Source organism: Narcine bancroftii, chromosome 8, assembly GCF_036971445.1.
Source record: "Narcine bancroftii isolate sNarBan1 chromosome 8, sNarBan1.hap1, whole genome shotgun sequence".
NCBI lineage: Eukaryota > Metazoa > Chordata > Chondrichthyes > Torpediniformes > Narcinidae > Narcine > Narcine bancroftii.
In genome coordinates, this window is record NC_091476.1 from 35,570,080 (window position 1) to 35,589,499 (window position 19,420).

Below are 19,420 nucleotides of genomic sequence, written 5' to 3' on the forward strand. Positions count from 1 at the left end.
ATAACTTTCCAATTGTTCTCAATGGGGAGGCTGAAAATTAAGAACCGCTGCTATCTCCCACCTTTTGGAACAGATAGGTATGGATTTTTTTGGCAAGCAGAGCACAACTGATTCAGTGATCTAAACAATGTTGAAAATGCATTCAGAGTACTGCATCAAAAATTATTAAACTATGACAAAAACCATTTCATGAGGGAAACAGCAGATTCAGACTTTCAATGAAATAGTTAACCCTTCAAACAATGATATGACAGGAATATTATGTGATTTGTTAACCATCGCTTAAATCAAAAGAGTGATTCATACTTAAAACATTTTAATGAAGAAAATTTAAAATGATTCCAAACAGAACAGCTGTTTTAAATTTGAGAAACGTTAAAAGCATGCCATGAAGTGCATTAGTTTGTTGATTCAAATTTGAAAATTGTAATGAATGCCTCATGTGACAATAATACATAATTTGAACCAATACATCATTCAAACTTTGGAGCCTGAAATGACAAATTAATTTGAGTGATGTTTATGTAACTAGTGTCAACACTGTAGCCACCTCTCAAAGATGGTCTTTCTTATACAATGGAAGATGCAATGGATAAAACTACAGGCCCCACCAAACACTTCCCAGGAAGCCAGCTGCATTATCATAACCACCTTACCTTGATCAGGAACCTGAGAGCCAGTGGAATTAAGAGTTGTATTCAAGACTTCATTGATAGCAGTGTCACAGCACAGGCCCCTGTGCGCATCGTGCTCACTGTCAGTCTGGTCACTCTCCTCATGCCCGCTGTCCTTGAGACTGTTTCTTTCCAGGTCCTTGAATGTGGAAGTACTGGAGCGTGAAGCAATAATGATTTATTGTCATGCCTAGTAGTATCAGATAATGCTCTCCTTATGGAAAAGAAATGTATTGCAATACATCTTGCCTAACATTGAAGTCCATCAAAATTATATTGCCAGATATTACATTTTGAGTCAAAATTTATCAAAGTGGTTATATTTCTTCACTTCACCTCCTCCGTCACCCTCAACCTCAAAGCAAATTCAGTTGATTCCATTCCATTTCTTTCCTGCACTGGCTTTGTTGGAACTATTCGTTCTCTCTCTCTCCTCCCCACCCCCCTTCTCTCTCTCTCCCCTCCCCTCCAAAATACCTTCTTGACAATTTAATCTTATTTCTGCTTTCTCAGAATTGGTCAACGAGTGACCTCTTGTGTACCTGAGCTGGCTTGAAAGGAAGCACAGTTGGTGCAGGAAATTGATTACATTTAAATGGAAAAAATGACAATGAAAAAAAATGTAATGCACAGTACATTATTTCAACATTAATTTATTTATATTAGTGGCTGCTTCCAGATTGGATGAAAATGGACACATTCTTGTACAATTTTCTTGGTAAAAACATTATATTTTCACAATTATTTAATATAAAATAAATGTTTCGACAAGGAGAAACTGATCTGTGATCCTGAAATGTAAGACCCTGTGCATGTACTGATAACGACACCTTTCCCTATCTGTTCCCTCGTACAGTTCCTGATGCAATTACACATTAAGCAATTTTATGGCTTGCAATTCATGTTGCAGTTGTTCAGTCTTTCCTTACTGGAATTTGTTAATGGCGTTTAATCATAAAGCAATTGACAAGTTTGGAGTTGGAGAATGTGGGTGAAGCTGTTACAGAGGGAGCTGCAGTAGATTAACTCTTGATTTTATAGCTCATCTGATTATTCCTTACATTAATTTGAATTGAGTGATAGCTTTGGTGTGGAATTTCTGGTAATTTTAAAAAGTGCTCACTTGCCTGAGGACACTGCAATTCTTATCACCATCCAGGGTCACTTAATATCAGAAGCCATCCACTGGCACCTTACATCAGGGAATTATTCATACGCATTTGACATTGGAAGAATATCTCTGATAATTTGATGCCCAAGAACTTGGCTGTGGTCACTTTAATGCTGGGGGAATAGGTTTGGGGTCCATCGTCTGTAGTCACCTAACACCAGGAAACAACCATAAGAAAATATTGCCATTGGATAATCTGTGCTTTTCTGACACTGACCAGGAGAATGCCAAGTATTGTGATGCTTGTGAAGCCACCTGAAATCAGGGGTACATCCATAAGTATATGACATTGGAAGAACATCCATGATCAGCCGATAACAGGGGACCATCTGCAGTCTTATGACATTGTGGTCATCTCCTGTGCCTCGCATGGATGGAGCTTCTATCATCATCTGAGATTGGGGGACCATTCATTGCATTTAGCCCTGCGGAGGCATCTGGTGCCCGTGGAGCATTTGTGGTTATCTGATGCTGGGGGATTGTCCTTGGTTATTTGATGATGTGGATCTACCTATGTGGTCATCCAAAGATAATGTGGGTCTGTCCATGGTCACTTGATGAAGGGGGTTAAATAATAGCATCTGACATGTGAGGAGTGTGCATGCATGGTTTTTTTTATGAGTGCGTGCTGGGAGCTTGAGGTATGGCCATAGTCAATTGCAACCTTTCACTTAAATTCTCAATACCAGCTTGGGAGAAAATTCCCATTCATTTTAACAGGCATTTCACTGTGGCCCTTTGCCATTGTCTGCTGGTATTGATGACCCCACTCACTATGAATTCTCACACTGCGACGGTGTTGCTGATGGATGACTCCTACACTGGCCTGCTCAACACAGAGTCATTGCTGTGTGCTTGTGTTCCAATCAGGTGGATCAGAAATATACCATTTTCACACTGGGGCACCATGTTACAAAGTACTCTGCCCTCCAACGAGGGGGTGGGAAATGGAAGCAGACGCTTGGTAATGTGGACTTGAAAGCAATGTGCTCCATTATATACCTCAGTACACACAAAACATTGGTCATGTGAACCTGTAACAGTCAGCAGCAGATCTAATACTCTCCATAGCCATTCCCTTCTCTAAACAAAGGAGAGATAAAAGTGCCAAAGATGCATTGTGGTTCAGTGTTGTTTTGTGTACGGGAAATGCTACCTTGAAAATCTGATTGCATTATCTCACTGAGAAAACTGGTGAAGGCAAGGCAGCAGACATGCTTGACCACAGACTTCCATGACAGGCTGGTTCAAAAGGTAAGGGCACATGGGATCCAAGGTGCTATGGTAAATTGGAATAAAAATTGGCTTGGAGAGAGGACACAGAGAATGGTGGTCAAGAGATATTTTTTTGACAGTAAATGACAATATATCTTTAGCCTGTGGTGAACTGCAGGGAATGTGTTGGGTTCTTTGCTGTTTGTCATGTGCGTGCACACAAACACATGTGCACATATGTACATACAGTTATGTGCTGCTTAACGTCTTTTTGGGCAACATCTGACCATATTCACTTCCATGGTCCCATAATTATTTAGTTATACCGAGCCAGCCCGCAGCAATTTAGAAAAAGTAATCGCTAGCTATAGGAAATTGCTAACCCAAACTGATCCGACTGCCCTGCTCTCTCCCCACAGCCCTGTGTCAGTCCTCACACTGATCTCACTTGCCCCACTCTCTCTCCACAGCCCTGTGTCGGTCTCCACAATGATCTGACTTCCTGTGCTCACCCCACAGCCCTGTGTCGGTCGGTCCCCACACTGATCCCTACTTACAAATAAAAAGCTTACAGGTACACTGCAGTATTCCATATAGCTTAACAAATATATAATATGGTGTTCACACAACGTCCACATTGCACAATGCCCATTTTCACAGAACGTATCGTGGACAGTAAGCGGTGGATACCTGCATACACACACACACACACACACACACACACACACACACACACACACACACATCTATGTATACATCTTGGATGAGACTCTCAGTGCTTTGTTAAGCAAGTTTGCTGATGACATAAACATTGATGTAGATCGCAAAGATGGTTACTTGAGAGCGCATGTGGACATGAATCAGCTGGGAAGTTGGGTGGAGTGGTGCAGATGGAATTTAATCTAGACAAGTGTGAGAAGCACTTTTTGTGTTATATGACCAGATTCTTCGGCTTGGCTTCGCAGACGAAGATTTAAGGAGGGGTAAATGTCCACGTCAGCTGCAGGCTCGTTTGTGGCTGACAAGTCCGATGCGGGACAGGCAGACACGGTTGCAGCGGAAAATTAGTTGTTTGGGGTTGGGTGTTGGGTTTTCCCTCCTTTGTCTTTTGTCAGTGAGGTGGGCTCTGCGGTCTTCTTCAAAGGAGGTTGCTGCCCGCCGAACTGTGAGGCAGATTAATGGAACAATAAATGGCAAAGACCTGAGAAATGCTGATATTCAAAGGGGCTTTGGGTGCAGTTCCATAGCTCTCAAAATGGTGACATAGGGTGGTGAAGAAGGCATTTGACTTGTTTGCCTTCATAGGCAGGGATTTTGAAATAAGACTAAATCTTGAAAGTCTGCAGACACTGCGATTGAAGAAAAAAAAACGTCGATAAACTCAGCAGGTCAAATATTGAACTTTATGTAGCAAAAGATACATAACCAACTTTTTGGGATTTAGCCCATCATCAAAGTATGAGCAAAATTTGGACAAAATGAATGCAGACTGGGAGTTTGCTCCACTAAGCACACTTGCTCTGTCCACATCAGTGATAAGGATCTCCTAGTGGTCAATCATTTAAATTTTGCTCCCTACTCCCACATTGACATGTCTGTATGTGGCTTCATATTGTGCTGTCATATTGGAGGAGCAACACCTAATATTCCATATGGGTGCTCTCCAACCGGATGGCATGAACATTGACTTCTAAGCTTTCAGCTAGTCTACTCCCCATTCTCCCTCTCTTCCCCATTTCTCTGTCTTCTTTCCTCTTCATTCACAGAGCTATTCACCCCTCCCCTTGTTTGCTTGTGTGCCCTCCCTCCTTCATCCACTTATTACCTCCTGTCTGTGTGACTGCATTTAAAACCATTTGTTCAGGTGCCTGCTGACATTTGGCTCATGCCTTGATGAAGGGGTCAAGCACAAAATGTTGGTTATGTATCTTTATTTTTGCTACGTAAAATACACTGTTTGATTTGGTGAGTTTTTCCAGCATTTTGTTTTTCTATTGAGAAATGAGTTGGGTAATGATTCGGACGCCCATGGAAATATTGTTCTGATCACCATGCTATGAAAGGATGTGGTAATGCAAGGAAGAATGCAGAAGTGATTCACAAATTCGTTGCCTAGAATGGAGGGCCTAAGTTAGAAGAGATAAGCTGAGATTTTTCTCATTGGAGTGCTGGAAGCTGAGGTGGCTTTACAAAGATTTATAAAATTATGAAAATCATAGATAGAATAGATAGTAACCGTCTTTTTCCAAGTGGAAATGTTTCTTATATTAGAGAACACAGGTTTAAAGTTAGGGGAAGCATTTAGAAAAAAAATCGAGGGGTATCTTTTTCCACATAGAGAGTGGTGAGTATATGGAACAAGCTATCAGAGGAAATGGTAGAGGCAGGTATAAGCACATCATTTAAAATACATTTTGATAAGTACATGGATAGAAAAGAAATGGAAGGATACGGGCCAACAGCAGGAAAATAGGAATAATGTAAAAAGGCATCTAGATTGGCATTGATGAGTCAGGCCAAAGGCTAGTTCCATGCTGAAGAACTCAATGGCTCTGTCTCAGTGCTTGATGAAATGATGGACTGTAGCTCTGGGAATAGGGGAAACAATGTAATACAGTTGGAGTGAAGTCAGCATCTTAAATGCCATTTATTTTCCCGTTGATATAATTTAGAATCTTGCTATTTAATCTGTTGGGTAGAATTTAGATCCTTTATTGTCTGTGCGTCTGTGACAGCGGACAGTTAAGGAAATCATCTAAGGATTTCGTAGTTCCACCTCTCCAACCATTCTGAGAGGGAGAAAAATTACAGCTGCCTGAGAAAGCAGACAGTTAATTACATTAGACAGAGATTCAGATAGAGTCCCAGTTGACTAGTGATGACATCTTGCTCTCCAATTGCAGAGGGAGGATTCCAGCACTGAAATAAATATTATGACTCATTACGAATTTGATTTTATTTCAGTTTATTCACAGAACACTGGGAATTTAGTTATGTTCAAGCTGGTTCTCTCCGTACAACATTAAACTGGGCATGATTATTTTGTAGAGAAATAATGGGAGTGCTTAAGCTGTGACTGGCAATACACCATTCGTAAGTTCCCTCCTAAATATTCAACAAATAAAAATCTGCAAAATCCTGATATTGGACAAAAGTAAATTTGGTATTTCTATAAAAAGGGATTTTGCATTCTTCTTAAATTATTTTACTTCAAATGAAATCTAATATGAAATAAATCACTGAGGATTGGTTGGGATGAGAAAAAAACATTTCCTGCTGCTCTCATTGCGTTATAACAAACTTAGCCCATACTGTGAGTTGGCATCTTAATGTGGTACTGAGGCTTTTAACTCCCAGCTTTAATTCTGTGGTCTTCACTCACTCTCGCTATCCAACAGCAAATGGAGGGCACAATCTCCTTTGTAACCATGTGCCATTTCCAATTGCAGTGCAGTCATGGCAAAAAGTAGGGGCTGAGAATAAAATTGTGTTTGGCTGTACAACTGAGCAGCTCATTCCCTTGACCTCCTTATGAGTTACAAAAAGATCCACCACTTGAAATGGGGCCTGAATCACTGCAATACAGAAAGAGAGAAGACAAACCTGGGTGGGGGGGGGGGGAATGGTGGTGGAATGGTAGAAAGAAGGGCATTTGAAAAATTTGCTTAAACATTGGTTTTGCTGGGAACCATTTGTGTGTTCCACATTCCAAACCACTATATAAATTTATACGTTTTAATGAAACTGCTGCCCAAGTGATTTCCCAGCAGGAGGAGAGGTTAGAGGTGAGCTGTCACTTTTATTTCTCATGCCAAAGAGCTTAAGATAACATGAGCTATTTTAATGCAAAGAACTTGCAGCCTTCGCAGAGTGAAACTGGCCTCCCCCTTTCCCAGAAAATATTTACATATATTATTGATGCATGCTTCTATGTACAATATATTAACATGTGGAAAGAGCCAACAAATATTATCTAAAGGCTGCTTATCCTCTATCTTTTAAAATATTTATTGCAATTGAAGTGTTATTATAGTCCAGCACTGTGGACAGAGCAAAACTATATTTTCATTTACTGGAACTATGAGCCCAAGTTAAAACAACAAAACTGGATAACTTATCTTAAAATAACAGCTTTTTTTAAGTTGTAGTAAGGGAATGGACTTGCATATCTTCAGATTTCACCAGCTTTGCTTTGCTCTGGTTCCCTGGGAAATTAAGCTGTATGCAGGTGGTATGTATCATACTGACGAAAGGTCATGTTGCCATCCTGACCCTACTCAACTTTCCTGCTGCCAAAAGATCAAAGATTCTGATGACGTGGTGTGCAAATAAACAAGCCTAAATATCCCCCTCCCCCTTGCTTAACAACAGAATCCATTGCTTTCATCTTAACATGTGCAAACCAATGATTAATGGGAATGTTCTCCAGCCTATCATTTGAATCTACCTTCCTTCATTTGAGTGAAAGGAATGTGAATGAGTTATATTTTAGCAACTACAGGCTGTATCTACTTCATCAGGTGGAGTGGTGGAGAGATGCCATTACCCCTTTCACAACTACTTGTTGCAAAGTATCGTCTGATCACAGAATTTTCATTGACTAAGGAAAAATAGAAGGGAGAAAAGTGTCATGTTTCAAGATGCATTGTTGGTCAAAATAAAATCTGTCAAGGTGAGTGTTAAAGTGGTGCATGGAACAAGGGAGGGAAAGCCAACAGAGGAAAATGGGTCAGAGGAGGGCACAGCCAGTGGAGATGCTGCCTCACATTGATACCCAGATTTAACCTTGATCCCAGAAACTGTCTGTGTGGAGCTCGCACGTTCTCCTTGTGACCAAATAGATTTCATCTGGGTGGGTGGTTTCAAGTCACTTCCTGAAGAAGGTTGGGTAAGTTAATTGGCCACTCTAACTTGTCCCAAGAGTCTGAGTGAGTAGAAGAATCTGTGGTAAGTTGACAAGTTGTAGGAAGAATTTTAAAAAAAATATTGAGTGAAAATGCATGATTGATTGACCCAATTAAACCAATAGAGAATTACTTGAATTGGATCATTCTGTTTGAATTGAAAGTGCTATTTCCATAATGTAACAAGATACCGTAAAAGACTGTTTTGCATGCAATCTAGGCAAGTCAACAAGTATTGCAAAATAAAACAAGTTCAGAGTATCATGTTACAGAGAAAATGTTCAGTTCAACAAATGCAAGGGCAGTATCATTTTGCACATGAGAGGCCCATTTAATAGTCTGATAAATGGAGGGAAGAATCTGTCCTTTAATTTGGTGGTACATGTTTTCAAACTCATGTATCTTCTGCCTGTTGCAGGGAGGGAGAAGAGAGTGTGAGCGATGTGAGGAATTTTAAAAAATATACTCGCTACTTTCCTGAAGTAGCAGGAAGTGTAGACTGAGTCAATAGAGGGGGGCGGGAGGGGGAGGGTTGGTTTGTGTGATGGCCAGAGCTGCATTCACAACTCACTGCAGTTTCTTGCCATCTTGAGCAGAGCAGTTCCTGTACCAAGCAAGATCCTTTCTTTGGTGCACTCCATAAAAAAATTGGCAGGAGATATTTGGGATATGCCAAAAAGTTTTTTGGCTTCTAAGGGCATTGTTCTGCCTTCTTGGCCATAATGTCATACTGACAGTACAATAAGGTTGGGGTGCGTAGGTAGTAAGTAAAACTCAGTAAATAGCTTTAAAAGATACTCATTTTAAAATATGTTAAGAACTTAGAGGACCTAATTTCCAATTCAAGACTGCAAAACTCTGCACTTAAAAGCTGTTATTCTATTCACCACTGACTGCTTTAATTCCCTTAGTTACTCACTTGCAATTTTCCCTACTGTTCACACCAGATTTTTTTCCATGAAGCTCTGGTGAAGATTGACAGGAAGTGTTCTAATTGCTTCTTTTCAGCATATCTTCCCTCCTGATGCTTGCTGCTGCCTTTCTCAAAATCCCTTTCCATATGTGTGGTTTCATGGTTAGTATCTCTGTTATCTTCAGACCAGAGAAAATCTTAGCCTTTATTCAAAACAGATTTTCTTCACTTTATGGAGTTTTCAGAACAGGAGCAACTTTGAACAAAATTCAAAACTCGGGCAATTTCTTTTCCCAAAACCAAGACATTTCTTGGAAAATTCGACCAAGAGATTTTTTTTCAGCCAACTAAAGTGAAAGAAATATGGAATCAAACTTTTAAAAAGTCAGGATTTTTGCAAAACAGCAAAAGTCATCTACTCAAAGCAAGTGGCATATTAATTATTTGAGCACAAATTGTCTAAAACTGGAGAACAAAAAGTGTAACTTACCTTTTAATGAGATGCTGTCTGCTGTTTACGTAGCTTGATTCGATAGAGTAATTTTCTGACTAAAGATAAAAAGAAAGAGTTGCATTAAAAATAAACATCTTGTGACTTAGAGCTCATGCTTAAAGTCAGCTGTAAAATTTGGGTCTATTATATATTCTCCTTCCTTTTGGAAGCTCTGCAAACAAAAGCACACCTGGTGCTAATCCCTTCACTTTCAATTGACTGCCAATAAGGTATCATTATTTTGGATAAATTCAGCAGACTCGCTATTCATTTCCAATGTCAGGGAAGAAGATTGTAAGGAAGCATAATGTCCAGTGGGTGTAATTGGAGACCGTTACTTCATCATTTATTGTGACAGCAAAACTTCATGCATGTGAGAATGTCAGATGGGTACAAATTAAATGAAGGGAAAGTATTTAACACATCAGAGTTTTACAAATAGAGGAATCTGGATTCTAAAAAAGTTAATGAATCTGAAACATGAATCCAACTTTTTCTCCACACATATTTCTTGACCTGGTGAGTGTATCGAACTTCTTATGTCATGTAACTTTTATATTATCAGGATTTTTGTGTTTCACTTTCTAACTATGTATTTTCCTTTTGAACAATTAGAGGCATGGAGGTGAAAACTGGAGTGGAGAGTTTGGGAAAATTCGCATGCAGGATTAATTCTCAGATTTAACTCTGACGTTGAGTTCCCAGTTTGAGAATTCAGCGAAAGAAAGTTGGGGCTAAGGCATTGCCTCATTCTCTAGATTAAGGTGCAGTGAAAAAAATGTCAGCAAAAAAAAAAAGTGTCTGACTATGTAAAGTGCTACTTCTGGAAAAATTATTTGGATGGAAGTATGCTAAAGACATTTTCAGTTTTAATATCCTCATACATCACCCACCTTAGATTAAGGCATAAGATGCAAAGCACTGGGAGAATCTGTGCACCGATGGAACTCTCCACAAAACGTCATTCAGATTTCAGATTTATTATCAGAGTACATACATGACATCACATACAAACTGAGATTCCTTTTTTTTCCTGTGGGCCAGGCAAAATTACCACTTATTGGTCATCCAAAAACAAAACTGCAAGAAGGGAAATAGAAAACAATTTTAAAAAATAGCCCACATCTTCTTCCTATTACCTTATGGCACCCAGCAGAGATTGCCATCGTTCTAGAAAAAATCATTAACACACAGCAGAGAGGTTCTTTGCCTTTTTGGTACCTCTAGTACCTTGAAAGTATCTGCTCGTTCTCTACCTTGCAAGTTTCCCCATTATGCCATTTTGCCATTGTACCATTTTTCTCTATTCAACTTTGCCCATTTTTGTTCTATTTCTTTGCTGCGATCCTCTTTTACTCCTGCAGATCATTCTATTTCAGACATAAAACAGCCCTCTATCCCAATGTTCTTCCTGACTGCAAAGCATCTCCTCATTTCCCTCTTCTGCTGTTGAATTTTTTCTCAAAACAGGCGTGTAAGCTGATATCATCCAAACTTTCTTCTTTTGCAGGCCCTGTTCCTTAGTGATCTGTGCTAAGTTTATATGTAATGTTCTTTGTTAAAGATGCTGAATTATTACATTTGTGAAATATTATATATTAATAATGCTGTTAATCAAACACTTCAGAATTTGAGATAATGTAGTAATGTAACTTTTCCTGTACAATGTAACAGTTTCAAGATACCACTAGCAATGCTATGGAGAATGATGGACCAAGCAGACCATTTCTGACTATATGAATGGAAGAAAACAGTTTGGTACAAAATGTTATTTCATAAACTGAAAGATGTTTTGTGCATTTGAGACTGATCTATTCTTTTATTGTACTTCAAAGGCTAAAATTTAGTAATGACTCTTCAGCTCAACCATAACTGTGAGATTATTATGGGCATTTTGACACCAAACAACACATTTATGTTCATATAGATATGTCACCGACGGTATCAATTAAAATAATGTCTCATCATAGGCACCGCCTGATATGATAAATATTTCCAGTCTACCTGCTGTAATATTTTTTCTTTCATATATTGATAGAGAGGAATAGATAAGTTGCATTTAAACTATTGTTTTACAGTATACAGTAAGATAAACACTTGGACTCCCCATCAGTGGGAGCAGTTTCTCCCCAACTACTCCATGAAATCACTTTCATATTTTTCAATACATATTTAAAGTCACTTTTAAGACTCAGCAATTCATGATGAGTGAGCCCTTTCTCTTTTAGCCAGTGCAACTGCATCTATTTCAGAGAAAGCTCAGAGGATTTTAAGGAGATATTGGCTATCCAACCTCCACATCTCACCATATTAACTTCCCAAACAATAAACAAGAGCAAAACCGCCGAGACTGCAAAAGGATATGTGATATCCACCATCAAAGTCGAACCAGCAGTGGCTGCCTTGTCATGGGGAGTAAATAATGCTTTAACAGAGCTTTTTACAAATGACTTACATAAAAATATAATATTACATTTAGCTGAGTATCTCTGATCGAGTCAAGGGAGTCCAATCTGTACAAAGTTCACATCGCCAGTTACCTCCCTATAATAATGCCTGCAGCAAAGCCACGCTTGAGATTTGTGGCAACTTTGTGCAGTTTACCCCTTTATAAATAAAGTATTGCAACCTGCATTACTCAGTCTATAAAACAATACATGATATTATGTCAGCTTAATAGCACCTATTTTAATTAGGATTTATTAAAAATAATTTTACAAGAATGTTCTGAGACAAAAATAGACTAGTGTATGCTTAGGTTGTAAGTGATTTCTGGAATCTATTCTCCAAAGGTTTAGAGGGCATTGACTAGAATGAGAGTTGTTAAATAAAACAGGAAGGTTTAGTAGACTTGTTCCATTATCAGCAGACCTTCAGTCTCAGACTGAATCCTCAAATGAATTAGTTTCTGGAGCTCATGGCTGCAAGATGTTTGGAACTTTAAAACTAAAATAAAAACACAAAAGACAAAAGAAATTGCTACTGCCTGACCAGTATTTTAGAAATTAGTGCTTAGGGATGAAATGTGGTCAATTTTGTGCTTCCTTGGGTTGCCAACCCAGCCATGACATTATCTCCTGGTTCAAATCTCAATGGCACTTTGGCTTCCCAGAAAACATAAAAGCAACCAAATTGGATATTTTTTTTATATACGGTGAAGGAGCTTGAATCACTGAGTGATAATAACAGAGCAAAAAAATCTCTTTAAGATTTGTTTAATCCCATCTCAGAGCACCATGCATAGCTCTTCTGCATTCAATTTCTACAACAAAATAGGAAGTGAAACACCATTCCCTCCCATAGGTCCTGCATATTAATGATGAGCTGCTCAAATAAACCCAGATACCCAAAAGTAATTTCTCAAGATAGAAACATGAAATCTTTCATTACCGGCATGAATTCATTGCACATTCTCGGTAATTGGTCCTCTTTCATAAATCACCCATTCTAAAATTTCGTACCCTGAAATCATCTCATCAGCTGTTCAACATACCTGTTTTCTTGGCCCATAATTTGATGAAACATAGATCCAAACTAGGATATTAGAAATACATTTACCTGTGTCTATTGTATGTGTAGACTTTTCATAAAAAATGTTCTGTCCAAGATTCGAGATTCAAAGATAGTCCAATACTACATGGAGTTTGTTTTCATCTGCCATAAGGCAGACAGATTGCCTGAAGTGTCTCTTACAGTCAGAGAAAGAGAAGCAAAAAATAATCGCCTCAAAGTCACCGAGTGTCTGTGGATTCACCTCCAGCGCTTCCAATGCCCTATCAGCCACACAGAGCCCAAGCCAAACCATTAGCAGTCCAAGATCCAGATCCGAACATTCATTGTGACCAGGAACCTTTCAGCATCCTCGGCCCTCTTGCATTCTGGTTTCAATACCTGATACCTCTTTGGCCAGTCTTGAGCCGGTCTCCAGCAGTCTGCAGCCTGCATAGGTTCCTCGCTTCAAGTCACCAGCAGCCCTCCGCCTGAGTGTTTCATCAGCCGCAGAGCCCCTCACTGGTATGGTCACCTTCCCATGGGTCATCTCCTCTACTTCTCCTTCTCAAACAGGTGGTGTTTTTCCCCGTTTCTGGGTGCCCTGCACCAGTTCTCTGCTTTCTCAGAGTCTGCAACCCCTCATGGCCGCAGCTGACCACAGCCACTGCAATCTTGAGTCCATAACCCATGGTAACAGAATTTTTCAAATAAAACCACCGGTAATGCCTTTAACATCTGACAGCAGTTGGGCTGGGTGGTTGGACCCTGAGGGAACACTGTGACTCTGTTCCCTGCTCTTCATGGGTCTGCACCAGTTCCAGCAGCTTTGGCAGTGTTGCCATCAGAATGAAGTAATTAGGAGCAGGACTCCTCCAACATTCATCAAGAACTGGGCTAAACTCAGCCGGCCCCCATTTTCCTACTCTAATCTCCATATTACTTGAGTTCCTTAATGTCCAGAAACCTGTTGACCATTGATTTGAATGAGATCAGTGATTAACCCTTTGCAGCATTGGATAACATTTTCCAAAGATTCATCATCTGTTGAGTGAAGCGTTTTCTCCTTAGCTCAGTTCTAAATGAGCAAAGCTCAGTTTCCTCTACATTGGAGAGACTGGACACAGACTGGGAGATTGGTTTGTTGAGCACCTTGGCTCTGTCCACCACAGTAGCGTGGATCTTCCAGTGGCCACCCATTTCAATTCCCTTGTTGCCATGTCTGTCCATGGTCTCATGCACTGCAAGACAGAGACCACCTGCATATTGGAGGAACAATACCTCATCTTCTGATTGGGCTCCCTCCAAATATCAACTTCCTTGGCTTTCGTTAAACCACTTCTTCCCCCGTCTCCATCTCCCAACTCTGTTTCTCCCTTCCCAGTCCCCCTTAGCACAGATACAATAAATTCTTAACTCTCCCCTTATCATATCCAATTAACACCTTTTGTTGGTCTTGATTCCTCCCTGAGCCAACATTGTCTGAATTCTGAGATATTCTGAAATTTCCAGCTTCTGGTTCTTTCTGCTTATTCCTTGAAGAATATTCTTTGCTTTTTTTGGACGCTGAAAAGACCGGCTAAGTTTTGGTGTGATTTTACTATAATCACAGCGTTTGCAGACTTTAGAGTTTTTACACTAAATGACCTACCACTGACTCTGAAAGTCATCCCTGATTCCAGGCTTCTCAGCCAGGACAGACTACTTCCCTATCAATTGACTTGAGACTTTTCTCAATTTCAATGAAATCACTTCTCATTCTGGTAAAGTGTCAAGAAGACACCCCTGGTCTGCTCAATCTTTTCTCACCTGGTAAACCGGCAATGCCAGAAAACAGTCTGTTTAACCTTTTTTTGATTCTTTCCAGAACAAATATGTCCTTACTTAGGCAGCAAGACTAAAATTGTACAGAAAACACTAGGTATAATCTCACCAAGGCCTGAATAATTGCAGTTAGATACTTTTTATTCCTCTATTCAAATCCTTTTGTAGTGAAAGCAACCATATAATTTCCTTTTCGTATTGCTTGCTGCATCTGTATGGTAGCTTTCAGTGACTTCTCACAACCATATGTAGGTCCCTTTGAACACCAGTATTACTCAGTCTGTGATTATTTAAAAACTGCTCTGTATCTTTGTTTTGTACATTGAAGGGGGTAACCTTCCATTTGTCCATGTTATACTCTATTTAACAGGTTCTCACCCACTTAACTTATGTATAACCCCCATTAAACCTCTTCATCCTTCATCTTACTCACAATCCCACCCAGTTTAGTATCATGGGCAAATCTGAAAATAAGACTTTTTTTTCCCCCTCAGCTTAATCATTGATATATGTTGTAAACTGCAAGTTCCCAAGGACCAGCCTCTGTGGTACCCCTCTAGTTATCCTGGCCAACCTGAGAAAAATCCATTTATTCCCACGTCAGCCAAGATTCAAATGCCGTACAGACTTTATGGGTCAAATGGCCTAATTCTCCTCCAATATCTTATGGTCTTGTGTTCTGTCTGTTCACTAGTTCTCACACCAATATTTGCCACAGTTTGAAGTTCAAGTTTACATGTACTTGCAAATATTATTGATTCTACTTCATTAAACTTTAGGGCACATCTTCCATGCTTTATGAATGTTCTATTCACAAATTTTCACTCTAACACCTTTGAAGGGAACATATCATCATTTTACAAATCCATCTTTCACTAGTACCCAAAGGACACCTCTCTGGGGCCAGAAGAAAAGTACTTTGAACCAAAATACCTTCACTTAATTTAATTTCACTTAACCTGGTGGTATCTTGGAGCACATTCCTCCATAAGGAACATCTGTAAACAAAAACCTTGCCTTTTTTATTTTTAATTTTTATTACAATTTTATTTTCTACAAAAATGCAATAAATTGATTATCTCACTTGAAAGCTGCACAAAAAAGTCATCAGATTTGCCCTGTACTTGTGAATCCAAATTGTCAACTTGAAATGGAACTACAAAATTAAGACTATTATTCTGGCCATAGTCTAATGATTGTTTGGTGTGTAATTAAACGAAACAATCCAAAAACTGTGGAGAAAACATTGATAACAATCAAAGCAATTTATTGACATCAGAAGAGGTTATACGAATTCTGAATTTATTATCTGTGTTTCTAGAATTTTTGAGGTGAGTTAGGGATTCAAGTCCTCAATATTTTTCTGGCAAGATGCACATAGTTGGAAAGAGTCAGATAGCTTTTTGGACAATGAGGAAGTTACTCTACATAAAAATCTAAGCAGGAAATTAAATTAAGCCCAAAATCTAATCTTACTGATAGCACAAAAGGCTTACTCCTGCTCTTGTTCCTCATTAAGACATAACAAATTATCTCCAAAGAAGTAGAGGTTTATTACAAGTTAACACACAAACTATTTTCACATTGAGTCTCTGGCTGGATGGCTATGAAATAGTCCATTCATTTAAGAAGCCTAAATAATGTATGACTCTGCAGTCAAATAATACACATGGAGAGAGGGAGAAAGCAGTGTAAAGATATATTATGGCCTGCTTCTCTTTTAAAAGACCATAGTGAAATTCAAGTACCATACAACCATGTTGACGTTTTGACCATGAAAATACACTCATTTACTCAGAAGCCTGAGATGTGCCCGAAGTCTATTGCCGACTTTTACAGATGCAGGTGAAGGTAGTATCCTGTTGGGCTGCATCACAGATTGGTATAGGACAAGAAACTGCAGAGAGCTGTGCACACAGCTCAAGCCATCATGTGAACCAACTTCCTCTATATTGACTCCATCTATACTTCCCATTGCCTCGGGAAAATTGCCCGTATATTAATGGCCCCATCTCACCTGGTTATATTCTCTTCTCCCCATTTCCATTGGGTAGAAGATACATCAGACTGAAACAAAATAATCTGCCTGATTCAGGACAGTTTCAGTCCTGCTGTTATCGGACACTTAAATGGGTCCTTCACTGTACATTTACCTATACCCTATACTTTGTAACATTATACCCAACACTTCAGTTTATTTTTTTATTTTATCATTGCACTACCTGTTATATCAGTTGACTTTCCAGGATAGCATGCAGAACAGAGCTTTATTTTATATCACAGTACATATGAGAATAAATAATTTAATTCAATACACAAATTGAATGATCATCTACTTTAGCTTAATAGCTGGTATAAGGAATTTTTTGATCTTACAGGTGTTGGTGTTGAAGTAACTTATGGACTTTTTGATTCTTGCTTCTTTGTCAGACTGTTTTGGAATTAGTCCTTCATTTCCTAAAGTCTACATGAGATCCAATTCATTTATAACCAGGGTTTTAATTTGCTCACCCTCTGGGTTTGGTTCACCTCCTGCATTTGCCACATTTAAACGAATAGGAGGTGTATACTTCTCACTGCCTCGTAACCTGTTTCCTTTCACATGTCCGTCAACTCCATGATAATTCTCCGACCACCTGTTGACACTTGGGGCCATTTATGATAACTGAACAACCTTTGGGACTATAGAAACACCTCAGATTCTGCCACTGCAACAGTTCCAAAGTATTATTTGAATTAACTTGATTTTTTTGGTGAGTGAAGAACAAGAACAGTTTTTTTTGAATGAAGAAAAAATAACTTTTCAAATTTGTGGCACAGAAATATGATTGACTCAACTAGTCTTGCCCAGCTCCAGGAGCAAGCTCAGCATCCTGGGAGGGGGGGTTGAGGGGGGCATTTGCATGCCATGCTCCCCCACAAATGAGTTATTTTTCCCCTCACCCAGTGCAGCATTAGGGGGTTGTGGATTGCACTGGGTGACGCAATCAAAGGGGTGTCACCAAAATGAATCATGTGGTTTTGTCTCCAAAAAAATGTTTGTAATGGATTTGTAACAGAGAAGGGTCTCTTAGTCTGAAATATGCTAAAGGATGGCAGATTTTACAAGTTAAACATTCACATCTCAATCAGCAGGTAAATGATAACCTGATTTAATTACATGATTGATCATGGATTGTGCAGTGAAATCTGACACTAACATGTATCTAAGTGCAGTGCAATCAATAGATGATCCTTGGAAACCATTCTTCTGCACATTAAACATGTTCATACACACACAATATGTTTTGTTTTAAGCAGGGAACTAATACAATGAGTACTCCCACACTCATTCATGATTTTACCCACAGCGACCCCATCTCACACAACGACAACTTTCTCATCCATACAGAACTTCTGCTTTGAAGTGACTTTATTGCTTTTTTCAATCCGCAGGAGTTTGAACCTGGCCCTGAGGCTCCAAGTCCTGCTGAAAGCAAAAATCTTAATGTGCTTAGCGAGAAAATAACACCTTGATCGACAGTGCTATACATTTATACAGCCCACTTTAATGCACTGAGAGTCATTACATCTCCCATCCCCTCACCCCTTGGAAATATAGTATATGAGAAGACAAACAAGAAATCACAGGAAACCATCAGAAGCAAGAGAGAAACAATAAGAAGGACAGTCTTGTGAGAGTATCTACAGTCTGAAACGCTGGAGGGAGCGGGAAGTCTGAGGGAAGTCCACCTTTCCTCCCCACCTCCCGCTGAATGGGACCTTGAATGGCAGTTTGTGAACCCCCCCCCCCCCCCACCACGGTTACACTAATACCACCCCCCCAACCCCCAATTAGATCTCTTCTGATGTAATCTCTGTCCAGGAGTCAAATTTAGTTGAAAAAAAGTCAAGCACATAATTAACCTTCTTTTCACCAGAGTGATGTGAAGGGTGTTCAGCAAGAGCATTATGCAAGGTGATTTTTGGTATTGCGCGGTTTAGCCTGCAACATTATCTTTGAGAAATCCCTTCATTCCAACAACTGAACTCTCAGCTGCTCCATTTGAAGTTGAACAATATGAAGGAACAAAAGAATATCTGATCGAGTTTTGCTTTATTAGAAATAAAGTGAATTGAAACTGAGGGTCAGAAAATAGCCTATCACATAAACCATGACGTGTGTGGAGATCTGAATTTATTTGTCATATGCTGAGTAATGTTGCATGAACTTATACGTTTTACTTCAATGCACTTTGGCCCAAATGTCATCACAATTAGGAAATTGGTGTTTTTTTCATACATGTTCTCCATCGAAAGGTTGAGTAAGTTATGACCAAGGAATTATTGGTGGCTTGTTTCTATAAATACTCCATTTACTCACTAACAATTTGAGGTCACTATCTGAGCAGACCACAGAGAAAAAAAATCTTTCCGTTGCATTCATACTGACTATCCTTGTGTGTTCAGTCACAATTCTCTCTCTCATAAATAGTAGTTGCCATTCTGAGACTGCACTTGAAAACACCTGTTCACATGATGACTCACTATGAAAAGTTCTTCCCTTGTTTATTGTACACCCTTCCCACATTTGTTCGTAGGTCCTTTTCTCTGTGATTTCAGATGCAGTAACGAGAAAATCATTGTCAATAATTTTCACCATATGGACGTATCTGTACATCTAATATCACAGTTCTCCTGCTATGACTGTCACAGAGATTCTGCAATGGTGTTCGGTTGGATTTTTCTATACTCAGC

General features: G+C 39.3%; 1 protein-coding gene across 3 annotated transcripts in view; it reads right to left on the reverse strand.

Moving 5' to 3' along the window:
* Window positions 1–19,420, reverse strand: part of pcdh19 (protocadherin 19) — a 177,186-nt gene that overhangs the window by 51,625 nt on the left and 106,141 nt on the right. For 2 of the 3 annotated variants that reach the window (XM_069893431.1, XM_069893432.1), the window contains exons 2-3: window positions 9,368–9,426; window positions 657–829 (exon numbers count right to left, since the gene is read on the reverse strand). In XM_069893431.1, coding sequence (XP_069749532.1) covers window positions 657–829; window positions 9,368–9,426 — 232 coding nt within the window. Of the gene's footprint in view, window positions 1–656; window positions 830–8,883; window positions 9,225–9,367; window positions 9,427–19,420 lie in introns of those variants that run through there. The other variant, XR_011343057.1, reaches the window with a different exon arrangement.